This window comes from Micromesistius poutassou, assembly GCF_964030765.1.
Source record: "Micromesistius poutassou genome assembly, chromosome: 19".
In the NCBI taxonomy this organism is placed as follows: Eukaryota; Metazoa; Chordata; class Actinopteri; order Gadiformes; family Gadidae; genus Micromesistius; species Micromesistius poutassou.
In genome coordinates, this window is record NC_140289.1 from 1765293 (window position 1) to 1786579 (window position 21287).

At 48.3% G+C, this 21287-nt stretch overlaps 2 protein-coding genes across 2 annotated transcripts; one reads left to right on the top strand and one right to left on the bottom strand.

The window, feature by feature from the left end:
* Window positions 1–98: 98 nt before the first annotated feature.
* sgpp1a (sphingosine-1-phosphate phosphatase 1a) lies at window positions 99–3931 on the bottom strand. The gene is made up of 3 exons (XM_084483661.1): window positions 2771–3931; window positions 2230–2319; window positions 99–1760 (listed from the first exon to the last, which is right to left on the bottom strand). The coding sequence occupies exons 1-3, from the start codon at window positions 3473–3475 to the stop codon at window positions 1209–1211; spliced, it is 1347 nt and encodes a 448-aa protein (XP_084339787.1). The 5' UTR covers window positions 3476–3931; the 3' UTR covers window positions 99–1208.
* Window positions 3932–4661: 730 nt separating this feature from the next.
* Window positions 4662–20163, top strand: LOC311364233 (voltage-gated delayed rectifier potassium channel KCNH5-like; the record flags this gene model as incomplete). Its single annotated transcript, XM_084484237.1, has 12 exons — window positions 4662–4734; window positions 5864–5987; window positions 6552–6658; window positions 7031–7165; window positions 8448–8560; window positions 8734–9132; window positions 10845–11274; window positions 15297–15496; window positions 16243–16495; window positions 17830–18026; window positions 18920–19243; window positions 19381–20163. The coding sequence occupies 12 exons, from the start codon at window positions 4662–4664 to the stop codon at window positions 20161–20163; spliced, it is 3138 nt and encodes a 1045-aa protein (XP_084340363.1).
* Between the last annotated feature and the right edge of the window lie 1124 nt (window positions 20164–21287).

Below are 21287 nucleotides of genomic sequence, written 5' to 3' on the forward strand. Positions count from 1 at the left end.
CACGCTCGTTTCCGGTCCGCGATATTGAGACGTGTATATTTTCAGAGTAAAAGTCCCCCAGCTCAATGGTCTTGGAAGGAAAGAATGCGACGCCAGTCTCCGAAAGAAAGCACTTTATTTTCTTCCGACAATGCATTCCATTGTCATCACCAGGAAAACAAATGGGTATAAAAATTACGTTATTCAGGTTAATGCCTGAAAAAGGTTTAGTTGATTCGGATTTCTGAATGTAAATTAAAACCATTAAAATTAATTTTTGATATACTTTGTACACAATTGATATTGCAATTAGTCATTAGTGCAGCATAGTTAAATAATATATATTAGCGAAACAAAACAAATCAAAACAAGCAAAGAAATAATACATGATCACAGCAAATAGGCATTTAAAGCATTAAAGCGATGCTGACTCCAATAAAAGCCATTAGGTAGTATACTTGTACGACTCAAAGAGCACTGTTAATGCAATAGGGGGGTGCTGAATCCTTGTGAGAGGATGAATGGCAAATCTGTATCTCTTATCAGAGGAATACAAAGGTTAGACCTATTGATAGAAGGTAGGTACATGTCCGCTACATGAACCCAATGCTATTTAGGTTCAATGTGCCAAAAGATTATCTCTGTAATAACTGCACATATCCAAAGCAATGAGCCAGATTGCACTCGTTCCATTTGCTCATTCTCTGGACTTCTGGGGGATATTGTCTGATATACATTCTGGCATGTTAAGATACTGTATGAACATGTCCCTTACTCGTAAGCATAACCACGGAACAATAATACAAAGAGGCTTATTCCTGCTCGTTTGTCGAGGCAAGAGATTCGTCAGCCACGGAAAGGACTCTCCGTGACAAAGGCAGCGTCCCATTCGGGTCAAACGGGAACCAAACACTGTTATTCTTGGTACAGAAACGTGTTATGTTTGTGTGGTGCGGGTACTCACTACCCCAGCAGTGGTATTAATCCCTCTCCCCACCCCCAACGTCCAGAGAGACCACTAAGGTCACACGGTTTGGTTTGGCTGAGCTAAAGGTCATCAGGAATAAAATCTTCTGTGAAATGATTGCACCCGAAACGACAAAAGGGAAGGAATTGAAGACAACCTGTACGAAAGTCGTTGACTTCCCCGCCCCCCCCCACCCACCCCATTCCTCCCCACCCCAACGTCCAGAGACCACTAGGGGGTCGCACGGTTTTGGTCTGGACCCTCAGGCCAGGTGGACCAGGCTGAAGACGAACGGCACCACGCACACGCAGCAGAACCCCACCGCGCTGTACACGATGTACCGGTACGGCAGCTCCACCCTCATGTACTGCCGGGCGCGCCGCACGTCCCCCGTCGGCATCCCGAACACCCGGCACAGCGCCGGGATGGTCACCGCCTTCATGGCCATGCGGCACACCAGCAGCACCGCCACGCCCAGGACGAAGCGCGCCAGGGAGCGCCCCACCAGGCCCACCCCCACCGAGGGCACCGCCAGGGGCAGGGCGGACAGCGGCGGGTCGGTCAGCAGCCCCAGCCGGTGGTTGGCGTGGGTGCCCAGCGCGGTGCCCACGCCGGTGCCCAGCGCCTGGGCCGTGTCGCCCCGCGACGTGCTCCAAGAGTCCAGGCTGAAGGCCAGCAGGCCCATGCCCACGTGGGACAGCACGATGGCGAGCGGAGCGGAGGGGCTGGTGGCGTAGAAGCCGTCGATGGCGTCCAGCATGGGCTGCATGGCCGCCAGGATGAGGAGGCTGTAGAGGAAGCCCGTGATCACTTCCTGCGGGGAAGGAAGGAAACTCAGGGGGTTAGAGAGGGCGGGGGGGGGGGGGCGGGTGTCCTGTTGTGTTAGCCTGGTTTTGTTTAGGAATGTGATTCCGTGGCGTTTAGGCGCACTGACTCGATCGACTCGACGTCAAGCCCAGGCTGTTTCAAGAGCTTATCTGGAGAATGGGATTGATTTACGGCTCGAGGGAGAACTCACTGACCATATTTTCATGTTTTTTGCCATAAGGAGAAACTAATTGCCGAGATAAGAAGGAGATATGAGCCCTCAGAATGTCTTTGTTATCGCGGGGCTCATATTCGTGCCGGCGGCGTGGGTTGTTGTGTCGAAAGTGCAGCTAAACGATTTTTAACCACATTTCTTAAATCGAATCGACAGTCGTTGCAATTCTTCTTGACGCCGCTAGAGGGCAGTGGTGACAGTTCAAGTGATTAGTCATCAGTGGGTTGATAGAAATGCTCACCAGTACAGAATGCATCCCCATGTAGACTCTGCTCACACAAACCAGCAGACTCCAGCTGAGGGCGGCCGTCAGGCCAAAGCTGAAAGAATACTGAGCGTCCAGAGACACAAGATTAGTTGGTTTTATGCACAGAAACACAGATACGGAGTAGCTAAAGCACGATAACAGAACTAATAAGGAGCTAAAAATGTACAATAACAAAGCTTTTGAGTTGCTAATAAAGGCAGTCAGTGTGAAAGACAAGCCGAATTATATGCAGATCACCTGGGGCGAATTGCTGTGTAGAGACATATTTATTAATACATGATTGACTAGAATTGCTCTGTAGATTTCCCTGTGCAATCGGAGATTGACTCATGCACAGATGCTTCCTCTTCCCCTGCCAGCCAGCTAAGGATGCACTTCATAGTCATTCAAGACTCTAAATGCCAAAGTCTTGCCAGTTGTGCTGCAGCAGCAGCGACTATACAAACATAATCTGACACCGACAACCTTAATGCATAAGAATGAATGAGTCCAGTCAAGCGATGGGTATGCTTACCTCCCAACGTCCATATGACAGCATGAACAGAGAGAACGACATAGCCGTCCCGGTCATTGCATGCGTGGACGGCATGCTGTACTCGGAGTTGTAAAACATCTCCACCTTCACCACAGGTGGGGATGCTGGCCGCGACCAGCGAACCAGATCTTTGGTCGACTGTCCGATGAAGAGGTTCCAGGCCCAAACAATAATAAGCCTCCGACTGACCAGGGTGTCGATGTTCCAGAAGACGAAGGGGAAAAAGACGATGAAAAACATCTCGTTCCCCAGCTCGGTCCCAAACGTGAACAGATAGAACAGAAACTTGTTGTTGATGATGAACTCGTTGCCAACATCCCCGGTCAGAGAGTTCTTCCGGAGCGGCTTGGCTCTCGCGGTATCTGCTGCAGCCCCGCAGCCGGCGGCCTGCACCTCATCCCCGTCTTCCCTTGACCGCGGTGCCGCTGACCCGTTCCCCAAGCCCCTGGACAGGTTTTCCTTCGTGTCCGTGTCCGACCCTGGGGATGAGTGGTTTCTTTGCCTGGGATATTCCCGTGTTGCCCCATCATCGTTCGCACACTCACCACTTGAAAGTTTGTTCCCCGAATGGCTCGCTTTCTCCGAGAAGGTCCCCTGAACGCCGCACAGCTTCTGAAACCCTGCCACAAGGCTCGGGTCTTGGAGGTAGTTGCATAGGCGGATAAACATCGCTCCGAAGGCCATGTTTTAAGGATTTAAGCGGTGGGTGTGTATAAAACGTACCAGTCTACTTCGACATGCAATCCACCCCCATCGTCCGCGTAACGCGCCCTGTGACTCCGTGAAAGCCCGACCGAATTAAAGTAGGCTGCACACGGGGATCAGTCACTGCTTCTCCGGATCTCAGTGCCAACACAACGGAGCATCATTCACAGATGCAATATCACACTCACATTAAGCCGATCACGAGATATTCGGGAAACCATCCAGGGGTTTCTGTGCAGACCGCGCTGTGCGGTCGGCGATCGGTTATCTGACTTTTAAACGTAGCGGACTGGATGTCACCGGGAGGTTGAACGCGGCAAGAGTTTGTTGATCACCGGCTTCCAAAGTTCAGAGAAGTTAATCATTGCCGTGCGAATTAGCGTCAAACCCTGAACTGCGTCAAACAGCCGTCGTCTTCGTGATGGTCTTCCTGCCGCTTCCCGTTCTTTCCCCCCCCCTCTTCCTATCGTCTTCTTCTGGCGCAGCCGCAGTCTGCGGTTTGATGACGCGCGCCCTCTAGAGGGTAGAGGTGGAATTAAACACGTGTTTGTTTTAGGCTTTAATCAGATGTAAATCGCATGCTGAATCAATGCATAATCTACTTGAGGCTGCTAACTTTATGCACGGCAACGACGGCGCTCTTCTCCTGTTGCGCCTGCCACCGTTTTGGTTGTCATTTCTATTCATCGTCATTCTTGTCTTTCGTAGGCTATTTAAAAAAAAAAGTGACACTTTTGTTCAACACATGTTCATTGTCATGTTGCATACGGGTATACATGATACACGTTTGGCGCACCTGCAAAAAAACAACATATACATATACAAAGAAATAAACAGGGTCAGTGATCGTCCACAGAGAACTGCATCAGTCGGTGCGTTTGAGGCAGCGTGCACCAACAAATGTTGATTTAGCCTATATCACACACTACACTGGAGAGCGAGGGGGTGAACGCAGAGACGAGCGGTTCCATTCCTCAACGCTCTCTTAAGCGTTGTCTCTGTTGTGCCGCTGGCTGGTGAGCGTAAATTGACCAATCGAAGCGTGTTGTGGGTACACGCAGGTCCCAGTTCATCGCGCACACACAGATCGCGGAGGGAGATGTTACAGGCGACCACAGGGCAGACGGACAGAGGAGCAACGACATCATCGTCCGAATAAATCAAAATGCATGGAGGAAAGCGAGGACTGGTGGCACCTCAGAACACTTTTTTGGAGAATATCGTCCGCCGCTCCAGTGGTAAGTTGGTCTTATTGAGTATGTGTGGAGCCTATAGTCCTGTATTTTTAAATAATTAGCCCTGCATCTTAGATTTTCTTCACTCAGTAACGCGCAAGTTCCACGGTCTATGCTGAGGAACACTTGCAGCCTTTAAACAACTTATTCAACTTGGGAACACCAACTGTAGGTTGATTTATTGTTCACAAATTAATATATATCACTTGTCTAACGATTTGATTATATCAGTAATTATTTTGTTTATTCCAGTGGCAATGATTTAGTATTTATATGGACGCAATACAATCCTATGCGGTGAAGTGTCCTATATATAGAACTGGATGCGACAATATCTAAGGAGCGTGTGTGAAGACTATAATAACGTTGCGCTGGCTGCTAGAATAGGAATTACTGGCAGAATGATGAGCCTGAAAGGAGACTGTGTTTTGCAAGTCAATATTTTATATAAACAAATTAAGCCTTTAAAGATGATGAATTATAAATATTAATGCCAGATCTGCAGAAATATTGTAGGCTACAAGCCATAACCGCTCTGCCAAGTATATGACTTATTTAGGAGGGATGGAAATGAACGTGTAGGTACACTTTGCGTTTGAAAAACCGTCCAGAAAGATTAGATTATTAGAGAACGTTTCACACAGTTTGAGCTATAGCTTCAATTCTTCCACACCTATGGCTCCAACATAACTATGTTATCAATAGATTCTTCAACTTATTCCCCCTTTCCCCCTCACTGTAAATTCGATTTCCAGCTAATGCAACCTTCAAGGAGGGATAAAACATACATTATTTTAAAACCTTGGATATGCATTCAAACTTTGGATCATGGATGGACATTTCTAAATGTCATCAAACTGAAATCAAAGCCATCAGAAAAAAACAATGTGTGGTACATCATCCAGTACAAAGCATAACTTGTGTTATAATCTTATTTTTCTTTTCCAATTTCTTCCAATTGGAATAGGACTACTATATTATCCGTTGTGTTGCTGCAGTGTTCCCCCGAGCAATGAGTCTGAGTTATCAACTCAAATGTGTATGTGCGTTTTCTTTCAGAGAGTGGTTGGTTGGTGGTTGGTGTTGGAACAATTCACTTCAGATCTTCCTCCCTGTTGGCTCTCTGTTTCAGAAACAAGCTTCCTGCTGGGGAACGCTCAGATCCTTGAGTGGCCGGTGGTGTACAGCAACGATGGCTTCTGCAAGCTGTCTGGCTACCACAGAGCAGAGGTCATGCACAAGAGCAGCACTTGCAAGTATGAGCGGACACACCGTCACATAGAAGTATCTATACTGGATCAGAGAGAGAGACACTGTGCATGTGTACTGGATCAGAGAGAGAGAGAGAGAGAGAGAAAGAAAGAAAGAAAGAAAGAAAGAAAGAAAGAAAGAAAGAAAGAAAGAAAGAAAGAAAGAAAGAAAGAAAGAAAGAAAGAAAGAAAGAAAGAAAGAAAGAAAGAAAGAAAGAGAGAGAGAGAGAGAGAGAGAGAGAGAGAGAGAGAGAGAGAGAGAGAGAGAGAGAGAGAGAGAGAGAGATTCTTTAATGAATGAATAATGGCTTTTTTTTGTACTGTGTACAAAGCCATTGTAGAGGCTGATAGAAGCAGATGTTTACAGTCTATGTAAATGCAGCTATAAAGCTCAGGCAAACTTTGAACTTTCATTGGCATTCAATGGGCGTATTTGCTGAGTACACATCACACCACCGCAACATGGACTTCTCCATCCACTTGACTTGTTTCCTGTTTGTAAAATAAAAGTCCTTCATCCTATGTATGTACCATCTTATGTCTCCACCCTACTCTCGTTAACGCACACAGCTTCATGTATGGAGAGCTGACCGACAGAGGCACCATAGACAAGATCAGACAGACCTTCGACAACTATGAGTCCAGCTTCGTCGAAGTCCTGCTGTATGCAAAGAACAGTGAGTATATCGCTGCTGAACCGCCCCTATCTCACCACCGCGGTGCAATTCCTGCTTAGATGTATGACCTGAAGACCAGTCTACCAGCCCACCCAGTGGACTGGGGCAACTGGCAGTCTGATCCGTCCATCGTGCATCGAGGTGGACACGGTTGTGACCACGAAAAAATCCAAACATGAAAATATAGTAGGAATTGGAAAATGCCTTATAAATGGCTGATCACCAACACAGCTGATTGGTTTAAAACCCTCCCCTTTCACGTCATCAACTATTTCACCACCAACAGTTCAGACCAACCATCATCATCGGTGACGTCCATAAGAGCGTCCATTGTTACATCCGTCTTGCGTTCCCCCCCCCCCCCCCCTCCAGGGACTCCTATATGGCTGTACATGCAGGTGGCCCCCATCAGGAACGAGAACGACAAGGTGGTGCTGTTCCTCTGCTCCTTCCGGGACATCACCCTGTTCAAGCAGCCGGTGGAGGAGGAGGAGGAGTCCACAAGAGGTGTGTGGCGCCCGGCCATCCCTTCTTTCTTCTTTACAGCGATGATCCATTGTGTCCCAGGCGCTTTAGAATGGACTATTCATCGTCTGGTTTTTACCCATTTTTCATGCCTTTGTAGGTAGAGATTGTGTGCGTTTTTCTTCGTAGTTCTTTAAAAAAAAATTGTGATCTTTTTACTTATTTTACCGTCGTGTATTTCCGCTGACACCCACATTTTTCGATCTGGGCTTTATACAATTGATCTTATCTTATCATATAGAAAATATCATCACCATAAGGGCTCATTAATTAATAAGTTATCGTACTACTATAGTGTACTATTTACATCTTCACGCTGATAGCACATTGAAGACACTACATTACATTCACTCAGCTGTCCACAGCGACGCATAATAACCCCCCATAGACCAGTATACCCAGTAGTCTTCTACTACTACTACTACTGGTGGCCAGGCCTTGAAGGGTCTTGCCATCAAACCGACCCCTGCCCAGGTGTTGTGTGTGTGGATGGCTGAACACTGTCCTCCGTGGGGGTCTACACTGTACAGCGTTGGGTCGCTTCCCCTCAGGGGGGAATCGTGTCGCTCTGCCCACTAACGTCTTGCATGTCCAGTGCCATACAACGCCAACCTAAGTCATACTAACAGGGGAGGGGGGGGGGGGGGGGGGGTTGGGTGGATGAGGGGCCATGGAGCTGTGTTGTCAATACGGTAGTCATATTATATTTAGGGTTAGCGTCTTACAACCATTCGTACACACACTGACGGCGGAGTCAACCATACACGGCGACAGCCAGCTCGTCGGGAGCGGTTAAGGTTAGGTGCCTTGCTCAGGGACACCTCGACACTGGAGCTAGCAACCTTCTGGTTACAGTAGCTCTGCCTCCTGATCTACTGCCGCTATTCATAGCACAGCTGGTAGGATGTGTAGTGCAGGGAAAGAGTGGCCTGCTGGAGCACAGCCGTGGACGGGTTAAGGCTGGTTGGGAAGAGCAGAACTGAAAGAGTTAATAAAAAAAATAAAAACACATTGTGTTGTACAATGTGGCCCTGAAGTGAAGCCCTTTGAGACTGTAACTGTGATTAAGGGCGACACAAATACAATGTGCTTGGCTCACGTCTAATATATTTTATATATACACCAATATATTTTTGGTCATGAGGTATTTTATGACCAAATGTTTGGTTTTAAATATGAGGTTTGGAGAGACCAAACTGAATGATCTCTTCTCGTGGATCATGTTATGTAAACCTGAGATACGGTTGTCCTTTGTGTCTTCCAGCAGGATGGACCAAGATCGCCCGGTTGACTCGGGCTTTAACCAACAACCGCACCGTCGCCCAACAGTTGACCCCGCTGGGCAACCCAGAGATCAAGACCTCCAGACTGGCCGAGGTGAGTGTTTGTGTTTGATTGATTATCCACCATAACATGACTGCATGCGATTCTGTAACCATGACTTTGACTTTCATCCCTACCAATATTGAAAAAAATAAGAATACAATTTAAAAAAAAATAAAAAATTTGCATTTCCGTCCCCCGACTTTTTTTTTGCTGAACCCTGATAGGCCCTCCAGCTCGGCTCGGACATCCTCCCACCGTACAAACAGGAGGCCCCCAAGACCCCGCCTCACATTATCCTGCACTACTGCACCTTCAAGACCACCTGGGACTGGGTGATCCTCATCCTCACCTTCTACACCGCCATCATGGTGCCCTACAACGTGTCCTTCAAGCACAACAAGCCCAGCACCAACCTGGGCTGGCTGGTGGCCGACAGCGTGGTGGACATCATCTTCCTGGTGGACATCGTGCTCAACTTCCACACCACCTTCGTGGGGCCGTCCGGCGAGGTCATCTCCGACGCCCGCCACATCCGCATGAACTACCTGAAGACCTGGTTCGTCATCGACCTGCTGTCCTGCCTGCCCTACGACATCATCAACGCCTTTGAGCACGGCGAGGAGGTAAAGGGGGAGGGGGGAGAGGGGGGAGGCTGGGAGGAGGAGCTGAGTTAGGGCGAGGAGGTAAAGGGGGAGGGGGGAGGGGGGAGGCTGGGAGGAGGAGCTGAGTTAGGGCGAGGAGGTAAAGGGAGGGGGGAGAGGGGAGGCTGGGAGGAGGAGGATGATGATGATGATGATGATGATGATGATGATGATGATGATGAAGAGGTGAAGTTAGGGCAGCTGGGATGAGGACCTGAGTTATGATGATAAGATTAAGTTAAGGCAGCTGGGATGAGGACCTGAGTTATGATTATGAGGTCAAGTTAAGGAACAAGGTCAGCTGTGACTATGATGAAGAGGTGAAGTTAGGGCATGACCTTAAATATTATGAAGAGGTTAAGTTAAGGCACAGGGTCCGTTATGGTGAAGAGTTCAAATTAGGGCACATGGTCAGTTTGATGATGATGAGGAGGTGAAGTTAGGCAAGGAGGTCCGTTGTTATGAGGAGGATGGGGTGAACTGTTTTCTATAAGTTTCTATACGTATACATTTTTATTTTCGTCGTGTTTTCAATCCCATGGATGCAAACGACCTCTAGTAGGGTCAAATAAATGCAAAAAATATATATAAAATCCTTCCAGGCTAATGCGAGTCGATCCATTTGAGATGTACAGGGTACCTTAGAAAAAGTGAACACTGCAGATAATAACTATTCTTGGGCCTACAGTAAAATTTTGTTTCTGCAATATTGCGAATATCTCTCTCCCGGCTGGGCCGATGGGCTCTGCAGCGGGGGCGACGGTTTTGAAAGTGGCTTCGACATCGTTGCATGTGGCGTCGTCGCTCCCCGTGTCAGAAATGCACCTGTATTCATTTTACCGTTTCGCTGTGTTTCAGCAGGAATACATGAACGTCAACTCGTCAGCCACAAGCCCTGCCCCGAGGAACAGTACACGGCCCGAGGACTCTATGCTACCCGTAAGAAATGAAGTGACACCCTAATGTGTTTCAGTGGTGACTCCAGGGCTGGTATGAAAGTTCTCCTGGACATGCTTTGCTAACTTGCTCTTTTAAACCTCTAAATATAGGAAGCATAGGTAATCGCCTCTAACGAAAGGCTTGTTAGAGACATAAATGTTGGAATAACTCAAGATAACATTTTGGGCTGAAGGGAACTTATTTATTTACACACTAGAAATAAATATTTTTAGGTAGTAAATTCAATCTTTCACCCCAATCCCCACCACCACCAACTCCTCCACCACCACCACCAACCCACTCTCCCTCACCACCAACCCACTCTCCCTCACCACCATCAACTCCACCACCAACCCACTCTCCCCACCACCAACCCACACACACCCCACCACCACCACCACCTGAACAACCAACCCACTTTCCCCACCACCACCACCACCACCACCACCACCTGAACAACCAACCCACTCTCCCCACCACCACCACCACCACCACCACCACCTGAACAACCAACCCACTCTCCCCACCACCACCACCACCACTACCACCTGAACAACCAACCCACTCTCCCCACCACCACCACCACCACCACCACCACCTGAACAACCAACCCACTCTCCCCACCACCACCACCACCACCTCTCTACTCTTCCAACCAACACCACCACCACCACCACCTCAACAACCAACCCACTCTCCCCACCACCACCACCACCACCACCACCCCCCCGCCCCCTTACCCCGCCCCCCCCCAGGGCCTGAGCAGCCTCTTCAGCTCCCTGAAGGTGATCCGCCTCCTCCGGCTGGGCCGCGTGGCCCGCAAGCTGGACCACTACCTGGAGTACGGCGCGGCCGTGCTGGTGCTGCTGGTGTGCGTCTTCGGCCTGGTCGCCCACTGGCTGGCCTGCATCTGGTACAGCATCGGGGACCACGAGGTCATCGACCACGACACGCACGCCATCAAGACGGACAGCTGGCTGTACCAGCTGGCGCTGAGCATGGGCACGCCCTACCGCTACAACGTGACGGGCACGGGCCGGTGGGAGGGCGGGCCCAACAAGGAGACGCTGTACATCAGCTCGCTGTACTTCACCATGACCAGCCTGACCACCATCGGCTTCGGGAACATCGCGCCCACCACCGACGGCGAGAAGATCTTCAGCGTGGCCATGATGATGGTGGGATGTGAGTAGACGCCTGTGTCGATGACCCGGGTTGATCCGGGTTAGTGTCCCGCAAAAAAAAAGAAGTTGATGTAAATGGAGATTTTATGAATGTATACGACAGCGGTTTTTCGTTAAAAGAAAAAAAGGTTTGTGAAAGCTTTTCGGAGAAAATAATTGGGCTGCAGTTTCCGAACCGTCAGCCCAATTATAAGTTTGTATATTTTTATTTACGACGTCTTTACCACCACCTCCATGGCCAGGGGTGTCTCCTAGTCATGCATCATTCTTACGCCACGATAACCCCCGTTCTAAGAAGTTTCAATTGAAGTTGACCTTGTTCAACGGCTGTGTGGAGCTTGAGTAACGTCGCTGGATTCTGACTTGTCAGCAGGAGGGAACTTTATCAGCACCTGTCTTAGTGCCAGCCTGAGTGATGGGACAGGACAGAGATCGCCAATTCAAACAAGATGCTCACACACACACACACACACACACACACACACACACACACACACACACACACACACACACACACACACACACACACACACACACACACACACACACACACACACACACACACAAGCTTCTTAGACTCAGCTTGCAAAGTGTGCATTTCAACAGAGCAACTCCCCTAACAACAAAACACATCCCCACAACTCTAACCATACTTTAAACGTCCAAAACAACAACAACAACAACAACAACAACAACAACAGCAGCAGCAGCTCTCAAGTAACAAACCCAAACACATTGTTGTGTACTTACCAGTCTATACATTCTGTATTGCACTTCAAACCAACCGTGCACCCTTGTATGCGCCGGCAGCAGACGCTCACAGGCAGGGAAGGGGGTAGACAATCTGGGTGCATGATCATTGTGCATGAGGGAACGCGATAATGCGCCCATCAGCCCTCTGGGCGAACTCTCTCTCAGGGGAACATCGGGAACATATGTCTGAGGAAGGGTGCAGGGGGGAGAATTTGTGTGTGGATGTCTGACTTTAACCAGATGTTGGCGGTACGCGATGCACATATGTATACTGTTGCAGAAACTAGGGAGTAAGGCTTCTTTCAGTTTGGCGGAGAGCAGATGTTAAGGGCTCGAGAGCTGGAGCGTCAACAGGGGCAGTGTAATGAGCAACATAAATGATTTATGAAGAGGGCATTAGCTCCATTATCTCCTAGCGTATATGAACGGGCAAGACAAACAACATTGACTTATTCATAAAGAAAAGATCAGCGCATTCATGGGGCATGAAGATTTTCCAAATATACACACAGGCACACCCATGCACACACACATATGGATTTACACACATACACACACACACAGCATGCACGTGCACACTCAGCATAAATCCGGTCTAGTGTCACACTGATGGCGCTTCACACTCAAATTTATATTTTAGTTTATTTCAACCTGACTTGCTGAAGGGCACAATAATGTCTCCCTCTCTCTTCACGGGCTCACTACCGTCATAAGGTAGGATTAGATATGGAGACTTATATTATACTTTGCATATTTATCTTCTTTAAGCAGAATGTAGTTGTAGCGGCAGACTCCTGCGGGGGCCAGGAGATGGACAGCTCTGACAATGATGTCCTCTCTGTCTCTCTCTCTCTGACGAGTATTGTAATGACAGGCCGGATCACCTTGTCAAACGCCTCAACACAACTCAACACACAAATCTGCACACAAGTCAAGTCACAATGCGTGGACCCCCCGGTCGTGTCAGAAAGCATAAAGATCGTCAGGCTCATCTAGGGGTGGAACCCAAACACCCCGCTCCATGGAACCAGAAATATTGAGCTCTTCTGGTGATCAATAGAGTCATAAGATGTGCTGGGGTCGGCGCAATTAGGACAATGTGGCCTTAGCTACACAATGTGTGTGACAACTCTTATTATGTACCATGTGGGCGACGGACATGCAAATGGAGACGCAATGCTTGATGTATAGTGAACAGGATAAGCTTGTTGTATCTACATAGTTTTTGTCCATAACGTCCACATCTCTGACGATTGCAAATGTCTACCAAAGCAAAAGCAATGTACACCAATCATACATTTACAAAAAAAAATTCCCCCCCCAAACCTATCGGTAACACAATTCCCTTGAAGCTGCTGCCTTGTCCTTGTATAAAACATTTATATCAATGTTTCAACGTAAAAACCTCCGCACCAGGACCTGATAACACCACAGCGCTGTGCGTTTCACTGTTTTCATCATTTGTCAATCTCCCACTCCCAGCTCCCCCAGTTGCAACTCTGTCCACTTCCGACAATGAGAGGGATGAGGACAACACCAGCTGACAGCTTCGCCTCCAGCTCCACCCCCCACCCCCCACCCCCCCGCCCCCACCCGCCCCAAAGTAAACACCCATTTCCCTGGTATCGCATTCGCCGATCCGCAAGGCACCGCTGCGTATACGCTAGCAGAGCACGCTTCAGTTACAGCCCAAACGATCGCCCGAGATAAAGATACTGTAATTATGCGCCGCGAGAGAGCGATAGCGGGGGGGAGTGCGTCGTAAAAAAAAAGAAAAAAAAAAGGGAGCCATAGTTTGGCCCCTGGGGTTTGAGTGTAGGAAAACGGCCCCTGACCCATCAAGTCGGATCCGTCGGGCTAACCTCCGCGCACTGCGGAGCGTGGAGAGGCCTTGGAGAGGCTTCCTTCCTCTTGACTGGGTGCCGCGTCACGGAATAAGTGACACTAACTGACTCATTGGGGTCGTGGCAGCGCTGCATCCCGGCGCCCCGGCATGAGAACATGGAGCCTACATGTTCAATTAGGGTATAGGGCTGCTGTGGCCACAGCCTTGGAGTGTGTGTCGGTACGAGTAAACACACACACATGCATAGTTATGTGTTGAACTGTGTGTGTGCGCGTGTGTGTGTGTGTGTGTGTGTGTGTGTGTGTGTGTGTGTGTGTATTTATGTGTCTGTTTAACTTTGTGTGTGTGTGGGTTCTAGTAAACACACACGTGTACATTTGTGTGTGTGTTTAACTTGATGTGCGTGTGTTTGTTTTTAACTTTATGTGTGTGTGTCTGGTCTCGTGTGTGTGTGTGTGTGTGTGTGTGTGTGTGTCCAGGGTGACGTCTGGAAGAGATGAGAGGATGAGGCTGAGATGAGAGGATGAGGCTGTGTGTGTGTGTGTGTGTGTGTGTGTGTGTGTGTGTGTGACTTTATGTTTGTATGTGTGTGTGTGTGTTTGAGTGTGCATGCATATACTGCAAATTCTTGTTACAACATCCACATGCATTGAATTGTGATATTTAGTCAGTCATATTGTAAGGAAAAGCTGTGATTCATTCATCCTACAGCCGAACCCCATTTAGAGGGCATTGAGTGGGAGCACTCTGTGGATTTGGTTCAAATCAAAGACAATAATAGGCGGGGCTTTGTGAAAGTGTGTAGAGCGCTCATGCAATATTGACTCGGCTGACTGCAGCTTTTAACATGAACGTGGCTATAAATAGGATGGTCTTATGTGGATCAGGCTTTATACAACTGTTTGTTTGCATATGTTGAACTGTAGAAATATGCGTACAGCAAAACATGATACAATAATACTCTCAGCTATGCAAAGTACTCATTATAACATCTTTGAGTCGTTGCCCACATGCATATGTAATAAGTACCTATAAGTAAGTGCAAATACATGTTCGTATGCCCCTGGGATAAAGAACTTTGGCCAACTATAACCGTGTCTTGTGAGCCTGCATTATTTTGTCTTATCCGTTAGGTTTAAAATATATACATGTTCATGTTCCCTGGATTAATTGGTTATGTATCTTCTCCTTGTTATTTTCTATTTTATTTTTGTATTGTTGATGTTATATTGTGCAGCAGTGCATTTTCTGAGTACTGTTATGTACAGCTTATCCCCTGTGTATATAATCGTGTCTTCTGTCTCACTGATTTACAGTCAGTATCATCCATCTGTCTATCTATCAACACCTTTCACCAGCCATTACCCCCATGCTGCCTTGTGCCTCACTTTAAAAACCCATTCACTCTTTTCCCTCTGTTCCAGCCTTGCTCTACGCGACCATATTTGGAAACGTCACCACCATCTTCCAGCAGATGTACACCAACACCAACCGCTACCACGAGATGCTGAACAACGTGCGGGACTTCCTGAAGCTCTACCAGGTGCCCAGGGGCCTGAGTGAGAGGGTGATGGACTTTATTGTGTCCACGTGGGCCATGTCCAAGGGCATCGACACAGATAAGGTGAATGCAGAGCCGTAATCGGGTGTGTGCGTGTGTGTGTATACAACCACAATCATGTATTTTATGATTTGTATTGTTGCTGTATTTTTACTACTACTACTACTACTACTACTACTGCTACTTAATAATAACATTAATTCATATTTCATATTAATATAGTTAATATTAATAAAAGTAGGATTATTATTATTGTTGTATAGTAATAATAATCCTATCTATACATATGTTTAATGCTGCATATTCAGCATATGGTGCAATTGGTTTGTTGAGTGCAGTGTCAAAATGCAGATGGTGCAGTTGCAGTACATGGTGGGGAGGGGGGGCGGCGGGAAGGGGGGGGTTATAAGCATGACCCATCCATGAACCCATAGCGTCACGTCATGGCACGTGCTGCCATGCAACGTCCAAAGGTGCACCTCAGAGCAAGGGACTTGGAGCTGCCTCTCACCTAGAGAACATAAAAGAGATCGTAAAAATAAGAAAGACGGAAAGAGAGAGGATGTGCAGGATGTGCAGTTTGGCAGGCAGACGTGGAAAGACGGGCTACAACAGGCCTCAAAGGTTACAGATTGTACCATCCATTTATCATTCAGGTTCACGGGGAGTCTCCCGTGGCGTTGACCCGGGGCATAGCGTACTCTATACTCACTCCACTTGCTCCACGTGTTGTAATAGTTCTGTGTCCTACTCCTAATGAACCTCATCACAGCACTTAATCTGTCCTGTCTCCGTCGACTCCCTCTCAGGTTCTCTCCATTTGTCCCAAAGATATGCGGGCGGACATCTGCGTCCACCTGAACCGCCAGGTGTTCAACGACCACCCCGCCTTCCGGCTGGCCAGCGACGGCTGCCTGCGCTCGCTGGCCGTCGAGTTCCAGACCACGCACTGCGCGCCCGGCGACCTCATCTTCCACATCGGCGAGAGCGTGGACACCCTGTGCTTCGTCGTGTCGGGGTCACTCGAGGTCATCCAGGACGACGAGGTGGTCGCCATCTTGGGTGAGCCGTGCGTGGCGGTCGCCCAACCTGAACTACCTCCTTAGCTAATGCCGCCCCCCAATCGAGATGCTGCAGGGGTCAAGATGCTACGTTATATTATGTTATGCGCCACTAGCACTGTTATTATCAGCTGCTTTGGCTGGGTGGGCGGAGGGTTACCTGTCAGTGGTGCAGATCACAGATAGCCTGCTAAACAGGTGCTAGGCTACTGTAACTCTGCCAGTCAATGGAAGCGGCTAAAAGGAAGCAAATCCAGCAAACTCGCCTTTGACGCACAATGATTCATTTGGAATTAAACAACTTATCTGAAATCTGGAGAGGCAAAACGTCAATTTAGAAATATCGTGGCTATACCCCGGGTTGGGTTTTCTTGAAGTATTGTTCGGTTCCATGACTGTTTGTGCTTGCATGTCAATCAAGACCTCTTCTGTATGGAAAATCTGGTGAGGTACTAGAAGGTCATCGACCGGTATCTGAATCTTCAGGACGTACGCAATAGCTTATCCCAGTGCTAAAGGGGCAAGAAGGAGAACGCTCTGCATGGGTTGAAGGGAAGTTATGTAACGTTCTGATTCATACTCATACGTGTGGGGCGAGCGAGCACAGTGGGAGGGCGCAGTCGTTGAATATTATGGTGACCCAAGGAAGAAATGCTTTGATAATCATTTGAATACCTAGAAGATTATCATCATGGCACTTTGAGATTGGTCCCAATGAAAGGCGTATTAAATGTTTGATTTATTATTATTAATATTATCATGAGTTCTGAGAATCTAGCTGGGAGAGGTCATATAGAGGGCGTCATGTTAGTGGCGCCCTCTATATCAGACTCCTCTATGATCCCGGCTGTCCATTAAATCTGATCTTGCGATGCTCGCTGCATTGCTAATGCATTGGTTGCTAATGCATTACATACAGTATTATTTCTAAAAGCACTTATAAGCTACTTTAGGAGGTAAAAACTCTGTGAAAAATAATGAGGCTGGTCAAAAGGCAATAAGCATAACATTTAAAAATCGAGTAGCTCCAGTGGACATAATAACGAAGAAATTGCCTTGACATTTCGCTAACACGCGCAGTGACTCAAAGTATTAAGTCCAGACTATGGAGGAGTCAAAGGAACTATGCTTTAGTGCTCATTACCTCTGATAGCCCCCCCAACATCGAGGCAAGGGGAGTGGGTCATACACGGTCAATGCGGTTTATGGCCCTCTGACCCCCTTCCCCGTCGCGAAAAAGGCAGACCACCCGTTTAGCTTACCGTTTCCTCTCTAAAGTAGCGCCAAAAAAAACGCTTACGATGTTGTTTCAAAGGGTTGTTTTGTTGTTTTCAGGTAAAGGCGACGTGTTCGGGGACGTGTTCTGGAAGGAGACGAGCCCGGCGCGAGCGTCGGCCAACGTGCGCGCCCTCACCTACTGCGACCTCCACGTGATCCGACGGGACGCCCTGCTGCGCGTGCTCGAGTTCTACACCGCCTTCGCCAGCTCCTTCTCCCGCCACCTCATCCTCACCTGCAACCTACGCAAGCGGGTCAGAACTCATCCCCCCCCCCCCCCCCCCCGTTGGTTATTCGTTCATCTGAGCGTTTGTTATTTACCTTCCGCTTAAAAAAGGTCCCGGTTATAGAAACGGTCATCAAATGTGATGAGTTCATTTCAACTTCTCCCGACATGCACGACAAATTTCTAAGCAATTGGAGATTTGAAATTCCCACTTTATATACATATTGATAGATTGAGTTAGACCTATGTTTGGATACGCTGAGAAATGGGGTCTCTGAGATTGAGGGTGTTTTGCTTAAAAACAAACAGGGAATGGAAGAAAGGGTGCAGTCAGCAGTAAATTCACCACCTCTGCCTCTTTGAAAAACAACACAAGAGAAATACAAACGCAGACGTGGTAATATCGTGAGTATTTGAGAGGAAGAGGTAGTAAATGAGGTTGTAAATTATGCATTGATAGTGAGAAAACCAGCATGCAGCAAGTTTAGATTTAGACTCCAAGGTAGACTAAGATCACGGTTAGCAGATACTTTAGCTTCACCTGTAACAGTTGGACATCTCCCTCCACCTATGGCCACTAGCTCTCGATGAAGGATATTGCAAAGATATGAAACGTCTGCATTATTGTCCACACAAAAAAGCTCCATATTAAAGATGGTACTTTATTATTACCAGATGGGAATTCTGGTTTTATCTAATTTATCGAACATTCCCTCTACATAAAGCTGCTTTGTAGGAATCAAACATTTAACACAATTTACTCCAAATTGACTACAATTTACTACATCATTTAGTATCAGTCAGCAACTGTGTAGATGGGACCACACTGCAAAAGGTAGCATTACATAGTGATGGTTCACTTGATCATAACGGATCATTGATCATAACGGAACATAACGGATCTCTCTCCCGCTCCCACAGATCATCTTCAGGAAGATCTCCGACGTGAAGAAGGAGAAGGAGCACCAGAGGGACCAGGTCGCTCTCTCCATCCCCGACGACCATCCCGTCCGCAAGCTCTTCCAGAAGTTCCGGAGTCAGCGGGACATCCAAATCACGGGAGAGATCCACATGTACCCTCAACAAAACTGCAACGTGCTAGAGCCCAACGCCGAGCCACGAAGGGACTCCGCCCTCTACCTGCAAAGTCCCTCTGAGTCCTCCGTGCAGGATCCCCCAGCCAATGGCAACGGGAGCACCGACCCTGGCTCCGTCACCCTCTCCTGCACAAAGAATTCACTGCAGGTCCTACATCATCATTTTGTTTATGTTGTATGTGTATGCCGTGTGTGACGTGTTCAAGCGACTGTGACATTGAATTTCTCCTGGGGATCAATAAAGTATTCATCTATCAATCTATCTATCTATATATCTATCTGCAGATTCACCCGGAGAAGTTGGACCGGGTTGGCGGTCAAGAGGCGTTGGAGATGAAACACAAGGGCGGCGTGGAGGGTAAAGAGATCCTCAGCCCTAAACGTCCCGGCAGTGCAGGAGGTGGTGGTGGTGGTGGTGGTGGGGGTGTTGGGCGCGGCTGGGCCAAGTTCAGGAGCCCCGCGGCGGTGGCGCCGGCCCCCCCGGCCCCCGAGCCGGTAAAGCAGAGCGACGACGAGAAGTGTGTCGAGGGATCCAAGTCCATGGGCCAGCTGAGTGCAGACTGCAAGGGCCTTCAACCGGCACGCGGGCACGCGGGCAGCAGGGGGGGTTCCAGCGACGCCGGGGAAGGCGACGAAGAGAAGAGTGCCCTGCACAAGACGGAGTCGTGCGACAGCGGCATCACAAAGAGCGACCTGCGCATCGACCGGGCCGGGGACTCGCGGAGTTCGTTTGAGCGCAGCCCGCTGGAGCGCAGCCCGTTCGGACAAGTCCCGGGGCTGGACGCTGAGGGCGCGCTCAGGCACTCCTTCGCCACGCAGCCCGCGAGCGAGCAGGCGCTGTTCCACGCGACGCTTCACCAAACCAAGCAGGAGATCAAGGGGGACATTAAGATGCTCAGTTGCCAGCTCTCGGTGCTCGAGCTGCAAGTGAGCGAGATCCTCAGACTGCTGTCGGTGAAGAGACGGCTGTCGCTGCCGCAGACGCCCACGCCCAAGAGGATCAAGAGCCCCGGTTTCGTCTGCGTGCCCGAGCCCATCTCGACAGATATGGACGACGGGCCGTTTTGAACGAAGGAAAACGGTTGTTTATATATTTGGAAAAGAAAAAAAAAAAGGCGACTTTTGTTTGACGATTTAAAATGGTGTACATACCTATTTGCATGTCCAGCTGGATTCTGGCCTTGCCATGGTAATTGCTTGCATTATGCAAATAACAGCATGCAGAACTACGTTGTGTCCTCTTACCTCAGTTACAGCAAACCTGGATGGTTGGATTTTAACACTTTATATAAGAGGCGGTGTCATAGTCTCATATTAGTTTTAGCAGCACTTTTGTGTCAAACGGTCTTCCTTGGTAAACGGAAACCTTAGTATTTATATATCTTTATGCCGGCCGAAAATGGAATTAGGCAGCTCCAGCTCCAGCACCAGACGAGCAACTTGATCCCCTTGCATTTAGCGCTACATGCACGGTGCACATTAGATCAAATATATTCAGGGCAGATGAGTGTTTCCCCACCTCGGGGTAGGGACCCCACTCGCGGGTCGACCTGATGTGCAGGTGGCGTCATTATGAGCGAAAGGTTTGACGGTGCATTTTTGATAAAAATAACATTCAAAAGGTTTGAAGTCTTACAAAAGCACAGAATCTACAAGAATTGAATGATGCTACACACATGTGATCTAGCACTAGCCCCGTGGCTAGTGGTTTGGTGGTGATATGGTGAAAACAAGGTGCAAGTCTCGGTCACAATCCTTTTCTGAAAATGGCATGGCAGGCCCAACACCCGACAGGGTTGTGTCCACCAAGTCAGACCATTTTGTAGGTAGGATAGTTATTGTCGTCATCCACCTTGGTGCTCTCATCTCCCAAAAACGGCAACAGTAACTGTACTGTCAACAATCTGATCCATCAAACGTGTGCCTTATACTTTCAAGGGAGTGAAAAGGGTCTTGATAGTCATTGTCAGCTGTCAGAGGTGATCGCCATGAAGACATTGTTTCCTAATTTAACTGAGGTACTGATGATCCCATGAGCCATCCCCTTCCGTATAGCTTTATCATTGTCATGGAGGAACATGGCCTGACTAGACAATAAGGGACTATGTACGATGTCATGTTTAATGGCTCTTGATGGCCACTTGTCTGCACAAGAATTATTTTGTTGAACCTTCTGCATGAAAACGGTTTAG

What these genes read in the sequence shown, in the direction of transcription:
- sgpp1a (XM_084483661.1), bottom strand. Translation starts at nt 3,475, where the DNA reads ATGGCCTTCGGAGCGATGTTTATCCGCCTATGCAACTACCTCCAAGAC. An exon ending in TGTCATATGGACGTTGGGAG is followed by an intron (nt 2,320 to 2,770) that starts GTAAGCATACCC and finishes CTGGACGCTCAG; the next exon opens with TATTCTTTCAGCTTTGGCCT. An exon ending in TGGGGATGCATTCTGTACTG is followed by an intron (nt 1,761 to 2,229) that starts GTGAGCATTTCT and finishes CCTTCCCCGCAG; the next exon opens with GAAGTGATCACGGGCTTCCT.